The 22,791-nt window shown below is 39.5% G+C and overlaps 1 protein-coding gene across 1 annotated transcript in view; it reads right to left on the reverse strand.

The window, feature by feature from the left end:
- Positions 1–1,490: 1,490 nt before the first annotated feature.
- LOC128687128 (glutamate receptor ionotropic, NMDA 2A) overlaps positions 1,491–22,791 on the reverse strand; it is a 198,942-nt gene continuing 177,641 nt past the window's right edge. The window contains exon 16 of the mRNA XM_070098302.1: positions 1,491–1,674. Coding sequence (XP_069954403.1) covers positions 1,491–1,674 — 184 coding nt within the window. The remainder of the gene's footprint in view (positions 1,675–22,791) is intronic.

Below are 22,791 nucleotides of genomic sequence, written 5' to 3' on the forward strand. Positions count from 1 at the left end.
TATACAACTCATGGTATATACACTGAGGTATACAACTCATGGTATATACACTGAGGTATACAACTCATGGTATATACACTGAGGTATACAACTCATGGTATATACACTGAGGTATACAACTCATGGTATATACACTGAGGTATATATCGCTCACTTCAACACTTTTTAATAAAAAATATAATTCATATAAACAAAAGCATATACAGCTCTTATATAGGCCTTTATATAGGCCTATACAGCTCTTATATAGGCCTTTATATAGGCCTATACAGCTCTTATATAGGCCTTTATATAGACCTATACAGCTCTTATATAGGCCTATACAGCTCTTATATAGGCCTATTCAGCTCTTATATAGGCCTATACAGCTCTTATATAGACCTTTATATAGGCCTATACAGCTCTTATATAGGCCTTTATATAGGCCTATACAGCTCTTATATAGGCCTTTATATAGGCCTATACAGTTCTTATGTAGGCCTTTCTATAGACCTATACAGCTGATATATAGGCCTTTATACAGGCCTATACAGTTCTTATGTAGGCCTTTATATAGACCTATACAGCTGTTATATAGGCCTTTATATAGACCTATACAGCTGTTATATAGGCCTGGTCATGGACCGAAGCCGCGGGGGCACTGACCCCAAAAGATCCTCCAGGTATCCCCTTCAGGTATACCACTCGATGTATAACCCTCCAGGTATACGCTCCAGGTATATCCTCCAGGTATACGCTCCAGGTATATCCTCCAGGTATACCCTTGTAGTTATACCCTCTTTACTTCCTTCTCTACTGTTCTCCCTACTTCTCTCCCTCTCTTTCCCCCGTCGATTTTTCCCTATTTTTCACGTTCTCTCCCACCTTCCCTCCCTGCCTGTCCCTGTCCCTGTCCCTCCCTGCCTCTCCCTGTCCCTCCCTGCCTCTCCCTGTCCCTGTCCCTCCCTGCCTCTTCCTGTCCCTCCCTGCCTCTCCCTGTCCCTTCCAGCCTCTCCCTGTCCCTCCCTGCCTTTTCGTCCCTACCTGCCTCTCCCTGCCATCCTAACCTCTGTCTAGCACCAGTCTCTGGTGTAGGACTTTTAGGATGGAGTGGTGTTGGTGGTGGTAGTATTGACCATCCTGCCACACCCTCCCTGCCTCTCCCTGCCTCTCCCTGCCCCTCCCTGCCCCTCCCTGCCTCTCCCTGTCATTCTGACCTCTGTCTAGCACCAGTCTCTGGTGTAGAAGTGAAGGATGGAGTGGTGTTGGTGGTGGTAGTATTGACCATCCTGCCACACCCTCCCTGCCTCTCCCTGCCTCTCCCTGCCCCTCCCTGCCCCTCCCTGCCTCTCCCTGTCATTCTCACCTCTGTCTAGCACCAGTCTCTGGTGTAGAAGTGAAGGATGGAGTGGTGTTAGTGGTGGTAGTATTGACCATCCTGCCACACCCTCCCTGCCTCTCCCTGCCTCTCCCTGTCCCTCCCTGCCCCTCCCTGCCTCTCCCTGTCATTCTCACCTCTGTCTAGCACCAGTCTCTGGTGTAGAAGTGAAGGATGGAGTGGTGTTAGTGGTGGTAGTGTTGACGGAGGCTGGTCTGGTAGGGTCGTTGCAGGATATATGGTTCCTGGTCATGTCTCTCACACCAAACACTTCCCTGGACCCCACCATCTCTCTCTCTCCTCGCGCTGACGCTACACTGTGGGAGTACAACCAAACACGTTAATATTGCCTGCCAGAGACAGCTAAAGTCGCAGGGGCCATGCAGTACCCTAAGGGGTAATACGGAAGCTTTGTATAATGTGAGTGAGACTCATGTACAACACTTGTGTGTCCTTAATGATGAATAAGACACATGTACAACACCTGGGTGTTTTATTGATGAATAAGACACATGTACAACACCTGGGTGTCCTTAATGATGAATAAGACACATGTACAACACTTGTGTGTCCTTAATGATGAATAAGACACATGTACAACACCTGGGTGTTTTATTGATGAATAAGACACATGTACAACACCTGGGTGTCCTTAATGATGAATAAGACACATGTACAACACTTGTGTGTCCTTAATGATGAATAAGACACATGTACAACACCTGGGTGTTTTATTGATGAATAAGACACATGTACAACACCTGGGTGTTTTATTGATGAATAAGACACATGTACAACACCTGGGTGTTTTATTGATGAATAAGACACATGTACAACACCTGGGTGTTTTATTGATGAATAAGACACATGTACAACACCTGGGTGTTTTATTGATGAATAAGACACATGTACAACACCTGGGTGTTTTATTGATGAATAAGACACATGTACAACACCTGGGTGTCTTTATTGATGAATAAGACACATGTACAACACCTGGGTGTCTTTATTGATGAATAAGACACATGTACAACACCTGGGTGTCTTTATTGATGAATAAGACACATGTACAACACCTGGGTGTCTTTATTGATGAATAAGATACATGTACAACACCTAGGTGTCTTTATTGATGAATAAGACACATGTACAACACCTGGGTGTCTTTATTGATGAATAAGACACATGTACAACACCTGGGTGTCTTTATTGATGAATAAGACACATGTACAACACCTGGGTGTCTTTATTGATGAATAAGACACATGTACAACACCTGGGTGTCTTTATTGATGAATAAGACACATGTACAACACCTAGGTGTCTTTATTGATGAGTAAGACACATGTACAACACCTGGGTGTCTTTATTGATGAATAAGACACATGTACAACACCTGGGTGTCTTTATTGATGAATAAGACACATGTACAACACCTGGGTGTCTTTATTGATGAATAAGACACATGTACAACACCTGGGTGTCTTTATTGATGAATAAGACACATGTACAACACCTAGGTGTCTTTATTGATGAATAAGACACATGTACAACACCTGGGTGTCTTTATTGATGAATAAGACACATGTACAACACCTGGGTGTCTTTATTGATGAATAAGACACATGTACAACACCTAGGTGTCTTTATTGATGAATAAGACACATGTACAACACCTGGGTGTCTTTATTGATGAATAAGACACATGTACAACACCTGGGTGTCTTTATTGATGAATAAGACACATGTACAACACCTGGGTGTCTTTATTGATGAATAAGACACATGTACAACACCTAGGTGTCTTTATTGATGAATAAGACACATGTACAACACCTGGGTGTCTTTATTGATGAATAAGACACATGTACAACACCTGGGTGTCTTTATTGATGAATAAGACACATGTACAACACCTGGGTGTCTTTATTGATGAATAAGACACATGTACAACACCTAGGTGTCTTTATTGATGAATAAGACACATGTACAACACCTGGGTGTCTTTATTGATGAATAAGACACATGTACAACACCTAGGTGTCTTTATTGATGAATAAGACACATGTACAACACCTGGGTGTCTTTATTGATGAATAAGACACATGTACAACACCTGGGTGTCTTTATTGATGAATAAGACACATGTACAACACCTGGGTGTCTTTATTGATGAATAAGACACATGTACAACACCTGGGTGTCTTTATTGATGAATAAGACACATGTACAACACCTGGGTGTCTTTATTGATGAATAAGACACATGTACAACACCTGGGTGTCTTTATTGATGAATAAGACACATGTACAACACCTGGGTGTCTTTATTGATGAATAAGACACATGTACAACACCTGGGTGTCTTTATTGATGAATAAGACACATGTACAACACCTAGGTGTCTTTATTGATGAATAAGACACATGTACAACACCTGGGTGTCTTTATTGATGAATAAGACACATGTACAACACCTGGGTGTCTTTATTGATGAATAAGACACATGTACAACACCTGGGTGTCTTTATTGATGAATAAGACACATGTACAACACCTGGGTGTCTTTATTGATGAATAAGACACATGTACAACACCTGGGTGTCTTTATTGATGAATAAGACACATGTACAACACCTAGGTGTCTTTATTGATGAATAAGACACATGTACAACACCTGGGTATCTTTATTGATGAATAAGACACATGTACAACACCTGGGTGTCTTTATTGATGAATAAGACACATGTACAACACCTGGGCGACTTTATTGATGAATAAGACACATGTACAACACCTAGGTGTCTTTATTGATGAATAAGACACATGTACAACACCTAGGTGTCTTTATTGATGAATAAGACACATGTACAACACCTGGGTGTCTTTATTGATGAATAAGACACATGTACAACACCTGGGTGTCTTTATTGATGAATAAGACACATGTACAACACCTGGGCGACTTTATTGATGAATAAGACACATGTACAACACCTGGGTGTCTTTATTGATGAATAAGACACATGTACAACACCTGGGTGTCTTTATTGATGAATAAGACACATGTACAACACCTGGGTGTCTTTATTGATGAATAAGACACATGTACAACACCTGGGTGTCTTTATTGATGAATAAGACACATGTACAACACCTGGGTATCTTTATTGATGAATAAGACACATGTACAACACCTGGGTGTCTTTATTGATGAATAAGACACATGTACAACACCTGGGTGTCTTTATTGATGAATAAGACACATGTACAACACCTGGGTGTCTATATTGATGAATAAGACACATGTACAACACCTGGGTATCTTTATTGATGAAAGCATTTCATCAATAAAGATACACAGGTGCTGTACAAGTGTCTGATCTATCATCCCTTGAATGAAGAGCTCTCCATTGGCAGTAAGATGAGGAAGAAAGGTGAGAGACAGTAACGAAACATGACACTCAAGGAAGACTTGAGAGATACCGACCGCTTCAGAGATAATATTACTAGTTTTAAATATAGATACTTGGGAGAAGGTAGGTAGCTAGTAGTGAGACTTAAATAACAGAACAAGACACACATGGAACTAATGACAGAGATAACAGACAGTGATCCTTAACTGAAGCCGGTAAGACATAGTAGATAGTTCTGATAGTAGATAGTTCTGATAGTAGATACTTCTGATAGTAGATACTTCTGATAGTAGATAGTTCTGATAGTAGATAGTTCTGATAGTAGATACTTCTGATAGTAGATACTTCTGATAGTAGATAGTTCTGATAGTAGATAGTTCTGATAGTAGATACTTCTGATAGTAGATAGTTAGATAGTTCTGATAGTAGATAGTTCTGATAGTAGATACTTCTGATAGTAGATAGTTAGATAGTTCTGATAGTAGATAGTTCTGATAGTAGATACTTCTGATAGTAGATACTTCTGATAGTAGATAGTTCTGATAGTAGATAGTTCTGATAGTAGATAGTTCTGATAGTAGATACTTCTGATAGTAGATACTTCTGATAGTAGATAGTTCTGATAGTAGATAGTTCTGATAGTAGATACTTCTGATAGTAGATAGTTCTGATAGTAGATAGTTCTGATAGTAGATACTTCTGATAGTAGATAGTTCTGATAGTAGATAGTTCTGATAGTAGATACTTCTGATAGTAGATACTTCTGATAGTAGATAGTTCTGATAGTAGATAGTTCTGATAGTAGATAGTTCTGATAGTAGATAGTTCTGATAGTAGATACTTCTGATAGTAGATACTTCTGATAGTAGATACTTCTGATAGTAGATACTTCTGATAGTAGATAGTTCTGATAGTAGATAGTTCTGATAGTAGATAGTTCTGATAGTAGATAGTTCTGATAGTAGATACTTCTGATAGTAGATACTTCTGATAGTAGATAGTTCTGATAGTAGATACTTCTGATAGTAGATAGTTCTGATAGTAGATACTTCTGATAGTAGATACTTCTGATAGTAGATACTTCTGATAGTAGATACTTCTGATAGTAGATAGTTCTGATAGTAGATAGTTCTGGCAGTAGATAGTTCTGATAGTAGATAGTTCTGATAGTAGATAGTTCTGATAGTAGATAGTTCTGGCAGTAGATAGTTCTGATAGTAGATACTTCTGATAGTAGATAGTTCTGATAGTAGATAGTTCTGATAGTAGATAGTTCTGGCAGTAGATAGTTCTGATAGTAGATACTTCTGATAGTAGATAGTTCTGATAGTAGATAGTTCTGATAGTAGATAGTTCTGATAGTAGATAGTTCTGATAGTAGATAGTTCTGATAGTAGATAGTTCTGATAGTAGATAGTTCTGATAGTAGATAGTTCTGATAGTAGATACTTCTGATAGTAGATACTTCTGATAGTAGATAGTTCTGATAGTAGATACTTCTGATAGTAGATAGTTCTGATAGTAGATACTTCTGATAGTAGATACTTCTGATAGTAGATACTTCTGATAGTAGATACTTCTGATAGTAGATAGTTCTGATAGTAGATAGTTCTGGCAGTAGATAGTTCTGATAGTAGATAGTTCTGATAGTAGATAGTTCTGATAGTAGATAGTTCTGATAGTAGATAGTTCTGATAGTAGATAGTTCTGATAGTAGATAGTTCTGATAGTAGATACTTCTGATAGTAGATACTTCTGATAGTAGATACTTCTGATAGTAGATAGTTCTGATAGTAGATAGTTCTGGCAGTAGATAGTTCTGATAGTAGATAGTTCTGGCAGTAGATAGTTCTGATAGTAGATACTTCTGATAGTAGATACTTCTGATAGTAGATACTTCTGATAGTAGATACTTCTGATAGTAGATACTTCTGATAGTAGATACTTCTGATAGTAGATACTTCTGATAGTAGATAGTTCTGATAGTAGATAGTTCTGGCAGTAGATAGTTCTGATAGTAGATACTTCTGATAGTAGATACTTCTGATAGTAGATACTTCTGATAGTAGATACTTCTGATAGTAGATACTTCTGATAGTAGATAGTTCTGATAGTAGATAGTTCTGGCAGTAGATAGTTCTGATAGTAGATACTTCTGATAGTAGATACTTCTGATAGTAGATAGTTCTGATAGTAGAGAGTTCTGATAGTAGATAGTTCTGATAGTAGATAGTTCTGATAGTAGATAGTTCTGATAGTAGATAGTTCTGATAGTAGATACTTCTGATAGTAGATACTTCTGATAGTAGATAGTTCTGATAGTAGATAGTTCTGATAGTAGATACTTCTGATAGTAGATACTTCTGATAGTAGATAGTTCTGATAGTAGATAGTTCTGATAGTAGATACTTCTGATAGTAGATACTTCTGATAGTAGATAGTTCTGATAGTAGATAGTTCTGATAGTAGATAGTTCTGGCAGTAGATAGTTCTGATAGTAGATACTTCTGGCAGTAGATAGTTCTGATAGTAGATAGTTCTGATAGTAGATAGTTCTGATAGTAGATAGTTCTGATAGTAGATACTTCTGATAGTAGATACTTCTGGCAGTAGATAGTTCTGATAGTAGATAGTTCTGATAGTAGATAGTTCTGGCAGTAGATAGTTCTGATAGTAGATAGTTCTGATAGTAGATAGTTCTGATAGTAGATAGTTCTGATAGTAGATAGTTCTGATAGTAGATAGTTCTGGCAGTAGATAGTTCTGATAGTAGATACTTCTGATAGTAGATACTTCTGGCAGTAGATAGTTCTGATAGTAGATAGTTCTGATAGTAGATAGTTCTGGCAGTAGATAGTTCTGATAGTAAATACTTCTGATAGTAGATAGTTCTGGCAGTAGATAGTTCTGATAGTAGATAGTTCTGATAGTAGATAGTTCTGGCAGTAGATAGTTCTGATAGTAGATAGTTCTGATAGTAGATAGTTCTGATAGTAGATAGTTCTGATAGTAGATAGTTCTGATAGTAGATAGTTCTGGCAGTAGATAGTTCTGATAGTAGATAGTTCTGATAGTAGATAGTTCTGATAGTAGATAGTTCTGATAGTAGATACTTCTGATAGTAGATAGTTCTGATAGTAGATAGTTCTGATAGTAGATAGTTCTGATAGTAGATAGTTCTGATAGTAGATACTTCTGATAGTAGATAGTTCTGATAGTAGATACTTCTGATAGTAGATACTTCTGATAGTAGATAGTTCTGACAGTAGATAGTTCTTATAGTAGATAGTTCTGATAGTAGATAGTTCTGATAGTAGATAGTTCTTATAGTAGATAGTTCTGATAGTAGATAGTTCTGATAGTAGATACTTCTGATAGTAGATAGTTCTGATAGTAGATAGTTCTGATAGTAGATAGTTCTGATAGTAGATAGTTCTTATAGTAGATAGTTCTGATAGTAGATAGTTCTGATAGTAGATAGTTCTGATAGTAGATAGTTCTGATAGTAGATAGTTCTGATAGTAGATACTTCTGATAGTAGATAGTTCTGATAGTAGATAGTTCTGATAGTAGATAGTTCTGATAGTAGATAGTTCTGATAGTAGATAGTTCTGATAGTAGATAGTTCTTATAGTAGATAGTTCTGATAGTAGATAGTTCTGATAGTAGATAGTTCTGACAGTAGATAATTCTTATAGTAGATAGTTCTGATAGTAGATAGTTCTGATAGTAGATAGTTCTGATAGTAGATAGTTCTTATAGTAGATAGTTCTGATAGTAGATAGTTCTGATAGTAGATAGTTCTGACAGTAGATAATTCTTATAGTAGATAGTTCTGATAGTAGATAGTTCTGATAGTAGATAGTTCTGATAGTAGATAGTTCTGATAGTAGATAGTTCTGATAGTAGATAGTTCTGACAGTAGATAATTCTTATAGTAGATAGTTCTGATAGTAGATAGTTCTGATAGTAGATAGTTCTGATAGTAGATAGTTCTGATAGTAGATAGTTCTGACAGTAGATAATTCTTATAGTAGATAGTTCTGATAGTAGATAGTTCTGATAGTAGATAGTTCTTATAGTAGATAGTTGTGATAGTAGATAGTTCTGATAGTAGATAGTTCTGATAGTAGATAGTTCTGACAGTAGATAGTTCTTATAGTAGATAGTTGTGATAGTAGATAGTTCTGATAGTAGATAGTTCTGATAGTAGATAGTTCTGATAGTAGATAGCTCTGATAGTAGATAGTTCTGATAGTAGATAGTTTTGACAGTAGAGTTCTGATAGTAGATAGTTCTGATAGTAGATAGTTCTTATAGTAGATAGTTCTGATAGTAGATAATTCTTATAGTAGATAGTTCTGATAGTAGATAGTTCTGATAGTAGATAGTTCTGATAGTAGATAGTTCTTATAGTAGATAGTTCTGATAGTAGATAATTCTTATAGTAGATAGTTCTCACAGTAGATAGTTCTGATAGTAGATAGTTCTGATAGTAGATAGCTCTGATAGTAGATAGTTCTGATAGTAGATAGTTCTGACAGTAGATAGTTCTGATAGTAGATAGTTCTGATAGTAGATAGTTCTGAGAGTAGATAGTTCTGAGAGTAGATAGTTCTGATAGTAGATAGTTCTGATAGTAGATAGTTCTGATAGTAGATAGTTCTTATAGTAGATAGTTCTGATAGTAGATAATTCTTATAGTAGATAGTTCTGATAGTAGATAGTTCTGATAGTAGATAGTTCTGATAGTAGATAGTTCTGATAGTAGATAGTTCTGATAGTAGATAGTTCTGATAGTAGATAGCTCTGATAGTAGATAGTTCTGATAGTAGATAGTTCTGATAGTAGATAGTTTTGACAGTAGAGTTCTGATAGTAGATAGTTCTCACAGTAGATAGTTCTGATAGTAGATAGTTTTGACAGTAGAGTTCTGATAGTAGATAGTTCTGATAGTAGATAGTTTTGACAGTAGAGTTCTGATAGTAGATAGTTCTGATAGTAGATAGTTCTGATAGTAGATAGTTTTGACAGTAGAGTTCTGATAGTAGATAGCTCTGATAGTAGATAGTTCTGATAGTAGATAGTTTTGACAGTAGAGTTCTGATAGTAGATAGTTCTGATAGTAGATAGTTTTGACAGTAGAGTTCTGATAGTAGATAGTTCTGATAGTAGATAGTTTTGACAGTAGAGTTCTGATAGTAGATAGTTCTGATAGTAGATAGTTCTGATAGTAGATAGTTTTGACAGTAGAGTTCTGATAGTAGATAGTTCTGAGAGTAGATAGTTCTGATAGTAGATAGTTCTGATAGTAGATAGTTCTGAGAGTAGATAGTTCTGATAGTAGATAGTTCTGATAGTAGATAGTTCTGATAGTAGATAGTTCTGATAGTAGATAGTTCTGATAGTAGATAGATCTGACATATAGTTCTGGTAGTAGATAGTTACTTATGATAGCAGATAGTTACTTCTGATAGTAGATAGTTCTGATAGTAGATAGTTCTGATAGTAGATAGATCTGACATATAGTTCTGGTAGTAGATAGTTCTGATAGTAGATAGTTCTGATAGTAGATAGTTCTGAGAGTAGATAGTTCTGATAGTAGATAGATCTGACATATAGTTCTGGTAGTAGATAGTTACTTATGATAGCAGATAGTTACTTCTGATAGTAGATAGTTCTAAGAGTAGATAGTTACTTCTGATAATAGATAGTTCTGATAATAGATAGTTACTTCTGATAGTACATAGTTACTTCTGATAGTACATAGTTACTTCTGAAAGTAGATAGTTACTTCTGATAGTAGATAGTTCTGCTAGCAGATAGTTACTTCTGATAGTAGATATTTCTGATAGTAGATAGTTCTGATAGTAGATAGTTCTGATAGTAGATAGTTCTGATAGTAGATAGTTCTGATAGTAGATATTTCTGATAGTAGATAGTTCTGATAGTAGATAGTTCTGATAGTAGATAGTTCTGATAGTAGATAGTTCTGATAGTAGATAGTTCTGATAGTAGATAGTTCTGATAGTAGATAGTTCTGATAGTAGATAGTTCTGATAATAGATAATTCTGATAGTAGATAGTTCTGATAGTAGATAGTTCTGATAGTAGACAGTACTGATAGTAGATAGTACTCATAGTAGATAGTACTGATAGTAGATAGTTCTGATAGTAGATAGTTCTGAGAGTAGATAGTTCTGATAGTAGACAGTACTGATAGTAGATAGTACTCATAGTAGATAGTACTGATAGTAGATAGTACTCATAGTAGATAGTACTGATAGTAGATAGTACTCATAGTAGATAGTACTGATAGTAGATAGTACTCATAGTAGATAGTACTGATAGTAGATAGTACTCATAGTAGATAGTACTGATAGTAGATAATTCTGATAGTAGATAGTACTGATAGTAGACAGTACTGATAGTAGACAGTTCTGGTAGTAGATAGTACTGATAGTAGATACTTAGCTCTGAGAGTAAATAGTTGGTTCTGATAGATAATTAGAAATAGTGAAACATACGAGAATTATTATTATTAAAGTCTGGGAGGTATTCTCCCGGTCCGGGTCTTCTCCAAGTGGTGGCCCGGCCTTGACTCCCTCTTTAGGGAGTGTCTGAGACCTAAGTCTCCCATGGGAGGAGGCACAAGTACCTCCTCATCTTCGGGACCAACTGTCCCCAGGCCTAGCCACAAGCTAGGCCTCTCTGGTCTGCCATCCCCGACTCAAGGGGCCTAATGGGAATGACAGTCTTGTGTGCTGTAAGCTCCGGGTAGGGCACCTACCCTATCCTAGAAGGGTTGGGCATGGTGTCGATGCCAGCTCAGGCACCTAACCTACCCTAGAAGGGCTGGGCATGGTGTCGATGCCAGCTCAGGCACCTACCCTGCCCTAGAAGGGCTGGGCATGGTGTCGATGCCAGCTCAGGCACCTACCCTGCCCTAGAAGGGCTGGGCATGGTGTCGATGCCAGCTCAGGCACCTACCCTGCCCTAGAAGGGCTGGGCATGATGGTGTCGATGCCAGCTCAGGCACCTACCCTGCCCTAGAAGGGCTGGGCATGGTGTCGATGCCAGCTCAGGCACCTACCCTGCCCTAGAAGGGCTGGGCATGGTGTCGATGCCAGCTCAGGCACCTACCCTGCCCTAGAAGGGCTGGGCATGGTGTCGATGCCAGCTCAGGCACCTACCCTGCCCTAGAAGGGCTGGGCATGGTGTCGATGCCAGCTCAGGAACCTACCCTACCCTAGAAGGGCTGGGCATGGTGGTGTCGATGCCAGCTCAGGAACCTACCCTACCCTAGAAGGGCTGGGCATGGTGGTGTCGATGCCAGCTCAGGAACCTACCCTACCCTAGAAGGGCTGGGCATGGTGTCGATGCCAGCTCAGGAACCTACCCTACCCTAGAAGGGCTGGGCATGGTGGTGTCGATGCCAGCTCAGGCACCTACCCTGCCCTAGAAGGGCTGGGCATGGTGTCGATGCCAGCTCAGGAACCTACCCTACCCTAGAAGGGCTGGGCATGGTGGTGTCGATGCCAGCTCAGGAACCTACCCTACCCTAGAAGGGCTGGGCATGGTGTCGATGCCAGCTCAGGAACCTACCCTACCCTAGAAGGGCTGGGCATGGTGGTGTCGATGCCAGCTCAGGCACCTACCCTGCCCTAGAAGGGCTGGGCATGGTGGTGTCGATGCCAGCTCAGGCACCTACCCTGCCCTAGAAGGGCTGGGCATGGTGGTGTCGATGCCAGCTCAGGCACCTACCCTGCCCTAGAAGGGCTGGGCATGGTGGTGTCGATGCCAGCTCAGGCACCTACCCTGCCCTAGAAGGGCTGGGTATGGTGTCGATCAACACAAGAGAAACTAACTTACAGGATGAGAAACATTGAGAGATATAACTTACAGGATGAGAAACATTGAGAGATATAACTTACAGGATGAGAAACATTGAGAGATATAACTTACAGGATGAGAAACATTGAGAGATATAACTTACAGGATGAGAAACATTGAGAGATATAACTTACAGGATGAGAAACATTGAGAGATATAACTTACAGGATGAGAAACATTGAGAGATATAACTTACAGGATGAGAAACATTGAGAGATATAACTTACAGGATGAGAAACATTGAGAGATATAACTTACAGAATGAGAAACATTGAGAGATATAACTTACAGAATGAGAAACATTGAGAGATATAACTTACAGAATGAGAAACATTGAGAGATATAACTTACAGAATGAGAAACATTGAGAGATATAACTTACAGAATGAGAAACATTGAGAGATATAACGACATATAATCAGTTATAATTATGTAATTACTGGATAAATGTCTATAAATTCTCAAATAATATAATCTCACCACCATTAATATAACTCACAGGTGAAACTGTTAGATTAGCAATGTAAGAATTGATTTTAATTACAAACTTAACTAATTTACGTTACATTTTAACCACAAACTTAACTAATTTACGTTACATTTTAACCACAAACTTAACTAATTTACGTTACATTTAACCACAAACTTAACTAATTTACGTTACATTTAACCACAAACTTAACTAATTTACGTTACATTTTAACCACAAACTTAACTAATTTACGTTACATTTTAACCACAAACTTAACTAATTTACGTTACATTTTAACCACAAACTTAACTAATTTACGTTACATTTTAACCACAAACTTAACTAATTTACGTTACATTTAACCACAAACTTAACTAATTTACGTTACATTTAACCACAAACTTAACTAATTTACGTTACATTTTAACCACAAACTTAACTAATTTACGTTACATTTTAACCACAAACTTAACTAATTTACGTTACATTTTAACCACAAACTTAACTAATTTACGTTACATTTAACCACAAACTTAACTAATTTACGTTACATTTAACCACAAACTTAACTAATTTACGTTACATTTTAACCACAAACTTAACTAATTTACGTTACATTTTAACCACAAACTTAACTAATTTACGTTACATTTTAACCACAAACTTAACTAATTTACGTTACATTTTAACCACAAACTTAACTAATTTACGTTACATTTTAACCACAAACTTAACTAATTTACGTTACATTTTAACCACAAACTTAACTAATTTACGTTACATTTTAACCACAAACTTAACTAATTTACTTAACTAATAATTTACGTTACATTTTAACCACAAACTTAACTAATTTACGTTACATTTTAACCACAAACTTAACTAATTTACGTTACATTTTAACCACAAACTTAACTAATTTACGTTACATTTTAACCACAAACTTAACTAATTTACGTTACATTTTAACCACAAACTTAACTAATTTTAGTCACGTTTTAACCACAAATTTAAGTAATTTTACTCACGTTTTAACCACAAACTTAATTAATTTTAGTCACGTTTTAACCACAAACTTAACTAATTTTAGTCACGTTTTAACCACAAACTTAAGTAATTTTAGTCACGTTTTAACCACAAACTTAATTAATTTTAGTAACGTTTTAACCACAAACTTAATTAATTTTAGTCACGTTTTAACCACAAACTTAATTAATTTTAGTAACGTTTTAACCACAAACTTAATTAATTTTAGTAACGTTTTAACCACAAACTTAATTAATTTTAGTCACGTTTTAACCACTTAAAATTATCAACTTAAGAAACAAATAAATAACTTAGATTATTATATAATTATGGAGACAATAATTATATTAAATAACGATAATAAAAATTATCATTGATGGAAATTTTTATGAATAATAAATATATAAAAATCTTCACTTATTATGGATAATTAAGAGACGATAATTTTATGAAAAAGAAAATTATATCAATTATTCACTGACTGGATTATCAATGTCAATTAATTTCTCGTTATTTTTATAGATTATTGACATTTTTTAAATAAATCTTTTTGAAATCCTCCAATTTTTTTTAATTAAAATTTTATCCAAAGGCCTATTAAAATTTTTAAAATAAGATTTTTTATAATTAAATTTCCACTCTCCATAGGCCTATTTTTGGATATTTAAATCCAGGCAAGCCACAACTCAGAAAATAAACATATAAGCCCCCTCTAGGGGGCGCCGCCTCCCGAAAACCCCCCTAAACATTAATAATTAAGTAAATAACCCCACAAATGTTTTCTGGAATTATTACAAAAAAAATTATTAAGTTTTCGAGCCTAAAAAAAAGCCTTTCAATTTTTTTAGTGAATAAATCTTTTTTTGGTTAGGTTAGGTAAGGTTTGTCAGGAAACAGGACAAGTGTTTCCTGACGCTGGTCTTCAGGTTAGGTTAGGTAAGGTTTGTCAGGAAACAGAACAAGTGTTTCCTGACGCTGGTCTTCAGGTTAGGTTAGGTAAGGTTTGTCAGGAAACAGAACAAGTGTTTCCTGACGCTGGTCTTCAGGTTAGGTTAGGTAAGGTTTGTCAGGAAACAGGACAAGTGTTTCCTGACGCTGGTCTTCAGGTTAGGTTAGGTAAGGTTTGTCAGGAAACAGAACAAGTGTTTCCTGACGCTGGTCTTCAGGTTAGGTTAGGTAAGGTTTGTCAGGAAACAGGACAAGTGTTTCCTGACGCTGGTCTTCAGGTTAGGTTAGGTAAGATTTGTCAGGAAACAGGACAAGTGTTTCCTGACGCTGGTCTTCAGGTTAGGTTAGGTAAGGTTTGTCAGGAAACAGAACAAGTGTTTCCTGACGCTGGTCTTCAGGTTAGGTTAGGTAAGGTTTGTCAGGAAACAGAACAAGTGTTTCCTGACGCTGGTCTTCAGGTTAGGTTAGGTAAGGTTTGTCAGGAAACAGGACAAGTGTTTCCTGACGCTGGTCTTCAGGTTAGGTTAGGTAAGATTTGTCAGGAAACAGGACAAGTGTTTCCTGACGCTGGTCTTCAGGTTAGGTTAGGTAAGGTTTGTCAGGAAACAGAACAAGTGTTTCCTGACGCTGGTCTTCAGGTTAGGTTAGGTAAGGTTTGTCAGGAAACAGAAGAAGTGTTTCCTGACGCTGGTCTTCAGGTTAGGTTAGGTAAGGTTTGTCAGGAAACAAGACAAGTGTTTCCTGACGCTGGTCTTCAGGTTAGGTTAGGTAAGGTTTGTCAGGAAACAGAACAAGTGTTTCCTGACGCTGGTCTTCAGGTTAGGTTAGGTAAGGTTTGTCAGGAAACAGAACAAGTGTTTCCTGACGCTGGTCTTCAGGTTAGGTTAGGTAAGGTTTGTCAGGAAACAGAACAAGTGTTTCCTGACGCTGGTCTTCAGGTTAGGTTAGGTAAGATTTGTCAGGAAACAGAACAAGTGTTTCCTGACGCTGGTCTTCAGGTTAGGTTAGGTAAGGTTTGTCAGGAAACAGAACAAGTGTTTCCTGACGCTGGTCTTCAGGTTAGGTTAGGTAATGTTTGTCAGGAAACAGGACAAGTGTTTCCTGACGCTGGTCTTCAGGTTAGGTTAGGTAAGGTTTGTCAGGAAACAGAACAAGTGTTTCCTGACGCTGGTCTTCAGGTTAGGTTAGGTAAGGTTTGTCAGGAAACAGGACAAGTGTTTCCTGACGCTGGTCTTCAGGTTAGGTTAGGTAAGGTTTGTCAGGAAACAGAACAAGTGTTTCCTGACGCTGGTCTTCAGGTTAGGTTAGGTAAGGTTTGTCAGGAAACAGAACAAGTGTTTCCTGACGCTGGTCTTCAGGTTAGGTTAGGTAAGATTTGTCAGGAAACAGGACAAGTGTTTCCTGACGCTGGTCTTCAGGTTAGGTTAGGTAAGGTTTGTCAGGAAACAGAACAAGTGTTTCCTGACGCTGGTCTTCAGGTTAGGTTAGGTAAGGTTTGTCAGGAAACAGAACAAGTGTTTCCTGACGCTGGTCTTCAGGTTAGGTTAGGTAAGGTTTGTCAGGAAACAGAACAAGTGTTTCCTGACGCTGGTCTTCAGGTTAGGTTAGGTAAGGTTTGCCAGGAAACAGAACAAGTGTTTCCTGACGCTGGTCTTCAGGTTAGGTTAGGTAAGGTTTGTCAGGAAACAGAACAAGTGTTTCCTGACGCTGGTCTTCAGGTTAGGTTAGGTAAGGTTTGTCAGGAAACAGAACAAGTGTTTCCTGACGCTGGTCTTCAGGTTAGGTTAGGTAAGGTTTGTCAGGAAACAGGACAAGTGTTTCCTGACGCTGGTCTTCAGGTTAGGTTAGGTAAGATTTGTCAGGAAACAGGACAAGTGTTTCCTGACGCTGGTCTTCAGGTTAGGTTAGGTAAGGTTTGTCAGGAAACAGAACAAGTGTTTCCTGACGCTGGTCTTCAGGTTAGGTTAGGTAAGGTTTGTCAGGAAACAGAACAAGTGTTTCCTGACGCTGGTCTTCAGGTTAGGTTAGGTAAGGTTTGCCAGGAAACAGAACAAGTGTTTCCTGACGCTGGTCTTCAGGTTAGGTTAGGTAAGGTTTGTCAGGAAACAGAACAAGTGTTTCCTGACGCTGGTCTTCAGGTTAGGTTAGGTAAGGTTTGTCAGGAAACAGAACAAGTGTTTCCTGACGCTGGTCTTCAGGTTAGGTTAGGTAAGGTTTGTCAGGAAACAGGACAAGTGTTTCCTGACGCTGGTCTTCAGGTTAGGTTAGGTAAGATTTGTCAGGAAACAGGACAAGTGTTTCCTGACGCTGGTCTTCAGGTTAGGTTAGGTAAGGTTTGTCAGGAAACAGAACAAGTGTTTCCTGACGCTGGTCTTCAGGTTAGGTTAGGTAAGGTTTGTCAGGAAACAGAACAAGTGTTTCCTGACGCTGGTCTTCAGGTTAGGTTAGGTAAGGTTTGCCAGGAAACAGGACAAGTGTTTCCTGACGCTGGTCTTCAGGTTAGGTTAGGTAAGGTTTGTCAGGAAACAGAACAAGTGTTTCCTGACGCTGGTCTTCAGGTTAGGTTAGGTAAGGTTTGTCAGGAAACAGAACAAGTGTTTCCTGACGCTGGTCTTCAGGTTAGGTTAGGTAAGGTTTGTCAGGAAACAGAACAAGTGTTTCCTGACGCTGGTCTTCAGGTTAGGTTAGGTCAGGTTTGTCAGGAAACAGAACAAGTGTTTCCTGACGCTGGTCTTCAGGTTAGGTTAGGTAAGGTTTGTCAGGAAACAGGACAAGTGTTTCCTGACACTGGTCTTCAGGTTAGGTTAGGTAAGGTTTGTCAGGAAACAGGACAAGTGTTTCCTGACGCTGGTCTTCAGGTTAGGTTAGGTAAGGTTTGTCAGGAAACAGGACAAGTGTTTCCTGACGCTGGTCTTCAGGTTAGGTTAGGTAAGGTTTGTCAGGAAACAGAACAAGTGTTTCCTGACGCTGGTCTTCAGGTTAGGTTAGGTAAGGTTTGTCAGGAAACAGAACAAGTGTTTCCTGACGCTGGTCTTCAGGTTAGGTTAGGTAAGGTTTGTCAGGAAACAGAACAAGTGTTTCCTGACGCTGGTCTTCAGGTTAGGTTAGGTCAAGTTTGTCAGGAAACAGAACAAGTGTTTCCTGACGCTGGTCTTCAGGTTAGGTTAGGTAAGGTTTGTCAGGAAACAGGACAAGTGTTTCCTGACACTGGTCTTCAGGTTAGGTTAGGTAAGGTTTGTCAGGAAACAGGACAAGTGTTTCCTGACGCTGGTCTTCAGGTTAGGTTAGGTAAGGTTTGTCAGGAAACAGGACAAGTGTTTCCTGACGCTGGTCTTCAGGTTAGGTTAGGTAAGGTTTGTCAGGAAACAGGACAAGTGTTTCCTGACGCTGGTCTTCAGGTTAGGTTAGGTAAGGTTTGTCAGGAAACAGAACAAGTGTTTCCTGACGCTGGTCTTCAGGTTAGGTTAGGTAAGGTTTGTCAGGAAACAGGACAAGTGTTTCCTGACGCTGGTCTTCAGGTTAGGTTAGGTCAGGTTTGTCAGGAAACAGATCAAGTGTTTCCTGACGCTGGTCTTCAGGTTAGGTTAGGTAAGGTTTGTCAGTAAACAGGACAAGTGTTTCCTGACGCTGGTCTTCAGGTTAGGTTAGGTAAGGTTTGTCAGGAAACAGGACAAGTGTTTCCTGACGCTGGTCTTCAGGTTAGGTTAGGTAAGGTTTGTCAGGAAACAGGACAAGTGTTTCCTGACGCTGGTCTTCAGGTTAGGTTAGGTAAGGTTTGTCAGGAAACAAGACAAGTGTTTCCTGACGCTGGTCTTCAGGTTAGGTTAGGTAAGGTTTGTCAGGAAACAGGACAAGTGTTTCCTGACGCTGGTCTTCAGGTTAGGTTAGGTAAGGTTTGTCAGGAAACAGAACAAGTGTTTCCTGACGCTGGTCTTCAGGTTAGGTTAGGTAAGGTTTGTCAGGAAACAAGACAAGTGTTTCCTGACGCTGGTCTTCAGGTTAGGTTAGGTAAGGTTTGTCAGGAAACAGAACAAGTGTTTCTGACGCTGGTCTTCAGGTTAGGTTAGGTAAGGTTTGTCAGGAAACAAGACAAGTGTTTCCTGACGCTGGTCTTCAGGTTAGGTTAGGTAAGGTTTGTCAGGAAACAGGACAAGTGTTTCCTGACGCTGGTCTTCAGGTTAGGTTAGGTAAGGTTTGTCAGGAAACAAGACAAGTGTTTCCTGACGCTGGTCTTCAGGTTAGGTTAGGTAAGGTTTGTCAGGAAACAGAACAAGTGTTTCCTGACGCTGGTCTTCAGGTTAGGTTAGGTAAGGTTTGTCAGGAACCAGAACAAGTGTTTCCTGACGCTGGTCTTCAGGTTAGGTTAGGTAAGGTTTGTCAGGAAACAAGACAAGTGTTTCCTGACGCTGGTCTTCAGGTTAGGTTAGGTAAGGTTTGTCAGGAAACAGGACAAGTGTTTCCTGACGCTGGTCTTCAGGTTAGGTTAGGTAAGGTTTGTCAGGAAACAGAACAAGTGTTTCCTGACGCTGGTCTTCATGTTAGGTTAGGTAAGGTTTGTCAGGAAACAGGACAAGTGTTTCCTGACGCTGGTCTTCAGGTTAGGTTAGGTAAGGTTTGTCAGGAAACAGGACAAGTGTTTCCTGACGCTGGTCTTCAGGTTAGGTTAGGTAAGGTTTGTCAGGAAACAGGACAAGTGTTTCCTGACGCTGGTCTTCAGGTTAGGTTAGGTAAGGTTTGTCAGGAAACAGAACAAGTGTTTCCTGACGCTGGTCTTCAGGTTAGGTTAGGTAAGGTTTGTCAGGAAACAGGACAAGTGTTTCCTGACGCTGGTCTTCAGGTTAGGTTAGGTAAGGTTTGTCAGGAAACAGGACAAGTGTTTCCTGACGCTGGTCTTCAGGTTAGGTTAGGTAAGGTTTGTCAGGAAACAAGACAAGTGTTTCCTGACGCTGGTCTTCAGGTTAGGTTAGGTAAGGTTTGTCAGGAAACAGAACAAGTGTTTCCTGACGCTGGTCTTCAGGTTAGGTTAGGTAAGGTTTGTCAGGAAACAAGACAAGTGTTTCCTGACGCTGGTCTTCAGGTTAGGTTAGGTAAGGTTTGTCAGGAAACAGGACAAGTGTTTCCTGACGCTGGTCTTCAGGTTAGGTTAGGTAAGGTTTGTCAGGAAACAGAACAAGTGTTTCCTGACGCTGGTCTTCAGGTTAGGTTAGGTAAGGTTTGTCAGGAAACAGAACAAGTGTTTCCTGACGCTGGTCTTCAGGTTAGGTTACGTAAGGTTTGTCAGGAAACAGGACAAGTGTTTCCTGACGCTGGTCTTCAGGTTAGGTTAGGTAAGGTTTGTCAGGAAACAGAACAAGTGTTTCCTGACGCTGGTCTTCAGGTTAGGTTAGGTAAGGTTTGTCAGGAAACAGAACAAGTGTTTCCTGACGCTGGTCTTCAGGTTAGGTTAGGTAAGGTTTGTCAGGAAACAGGACAAGTGTTTCCTGACGCTGGTCTTCAGGTTAGGTTAGGAAAGGTTTGTCAGGAAACAAGACAAGTGTTTCCTGACGCTGGTCTTCAGGTTAGGTTAGGTAAGGTTTGTCAGGAAACAGGACAAGTGTTTCCTGACGCTGGTCTTCAGGTTAGGTTAGGTAAGGTTTGTCAGGAAACAGAACAAGTGTTTCCTGACGCTGGTCTTCAGGTTAGGTTAGGTAAGGTTTTTCAGGAAACAGAACAAGTGTTTCCTGACACTGGTCTTCAGGTTAGGTTAGGTAAGGTTTGTCAGGAAACAGGACAAGTGTTTCCTGACGCTGGTCTTCAGGTTAGGTTAGGTAAGGTTTGTCAGGAAACAAGACAAGTGTTTCCTGACGCTGGTCTTCCGGTTAGGTTAGGTAAGGTTTGTCAGGAAACAAGACAAGTGTTTCCTGACGCTGGTCTTCAGGTTAGGTTAGGTAAGGTTTGTCAGGAAACAGGACAAGTGTTTCCTGACGCTGGTCTTCAGGTTAGGTTAGGTAAGGTTTGTCAGGAAACAAGACAAGTGTTTCCTGACGCTGGTCTTCAGGTTAGGTTAGGTAAGGTTTGTCAGGAAACAGGACAAGTGTTTCCTGACGCTGGTCTTCAGGTTAGGTTAGGTAAGGTTTGTCAGGAAACAAGACAAGTGTTTCCTGACACTGGTCTTCAGGTTAGGTTAGGTAAGGTTTGTCAGGAAACAGAACAAGTGTTTCCTGACGCTGGTCTTCAGGTTAGGTTAGGTAAGGTTTGTCAGGAAACAGAACAAGTGTTTCCTGACGCTGGTCTTCAAATTAAGTTAGGTAAGGTTTGTCAGGAAACAGAACAAGTGTTTCCTGACGCTGGTCTTCAGGTTAGGTTAGGTAAGGTTTGTCAGGAAACAGAACAAGTGTTTCCTGACACTGGTCTTCAAGTTAGGTTAGGTAAGGTTTGTCAGGAAACAAGACAAGTGTTTCCTGACGCTGGTCTTCAGGTTAGGTTAGGTAAGGTTTGTCAGGAAACAGAACAAGTGTTTCCTGACGCTGGTCTTCAGGTTAGGTTAGGTAAGGTTTGCCAGGAAACAGGACAAGTGTTTCCTGACGCTGGTCTTCAGGTTAGGTTAGGTAAGGTTTGTCAGGAAACAGAACAAGTGTTTCCTGACACTGGTCTTCAGGTTAGGTTAGGTAAGGTTTGTCAGGAAACAGAACAAGTGTTTCCTGACGCTGGTCTTCAGGTTAGGTTAGGTAAGGTTTGTCAGGAAACAAGACAAGTGTTTCCTGGCGCTGGTCTTCAGGTTAGGTTAGGTAAGGTTTGTCAGGAAACAGAATAAGTGTTTCCTGACGCTGGTCTTCAGGTTAGGTTAGGTAAGGTTTGTCAGGAAACAGGACAAGTGTTTCCTGACGCTGGTCTTCAGGTTAGGTTAGGTAAGATTTGTCAGGAAACAGAACAAGTGTTTCCTGACGCTGGTCTTCAGGTTAGGTTAGGTAAGGTTTGTCAGGAAACAGGACAAGTGTTTCCTGACGCTGGTCTTCAGGTTAGGTTAGGTAAGGTTTGTCAGGAAACAGGACAAGTGTTTCCTGACGCTGGTCTTCAGGTTAGGTTAGGTAAGGTTTGTCAGGAAACAGAACAAGTGTTTCCTGACGCTGGTCTTCAGGTTAGGTTAGGTAAGGTTTGTCAGGAAACAGAACAAGTGTTTCCTGACGCTGGTCTTCAGGTTAGGTTAGGTAAGGTTTGTCAGGAAACAGAACAAGTGTTTCCTGACGCTGGTCTTCAGGTTAGGTTAGGTAAGGTTTGTCAGGAAACAGAACAAGTGTTTCCTGACGCTGGTCTTCAGGTTAGGTTAGGTTAGGTTTGTCAGGAAACAGAACAAGTGTTTCCTGACGCTGGTCTTCAGGTTAGGTTAGGTAAGGTTTGTCAGGAAACAGAACAAGTGTTTCCTGACGCTGGTCTTCAGGTTAGGTTAGGTAAGGTTTGTCAGGAAACAGAACAAGTGTTTCCTGACGCTGGTCTTCAGGTTAGGTTAGGTAAGGTTTGTCAGGAAACAGAACAAGTGTTTCCTGACGCTGGTCTTCAGGTTAGGTTAGGTTAGGTTTGTCAGGAAACAGAACAAGTGTTTCCTGACGCTGGTCTTCAGGTTAGGTTAGGTAAGGTTTGTCAGGAAACAGGACAAGTGTTTCCTGACGCTGGTCTTCAGGTTAGGTTAGGTAAGGTTTGTCA

The sequence above is a fragment of the Cherax quadricarinatus genome, chromosome 62 (genome assembly GCF_038502225.1).
Source record: "Cherax quadricarinatus isolate ZL_2023a chromosome 62, ASM3850222v1, whole genome shotgun sequence".
Classification (NCBI taxonomy): Eukaryota; Metazoa; Arthropoda; class Malacostraca; order Decapoda; family Parastacidae; genus Cherax; species Cherax quadricarinatus.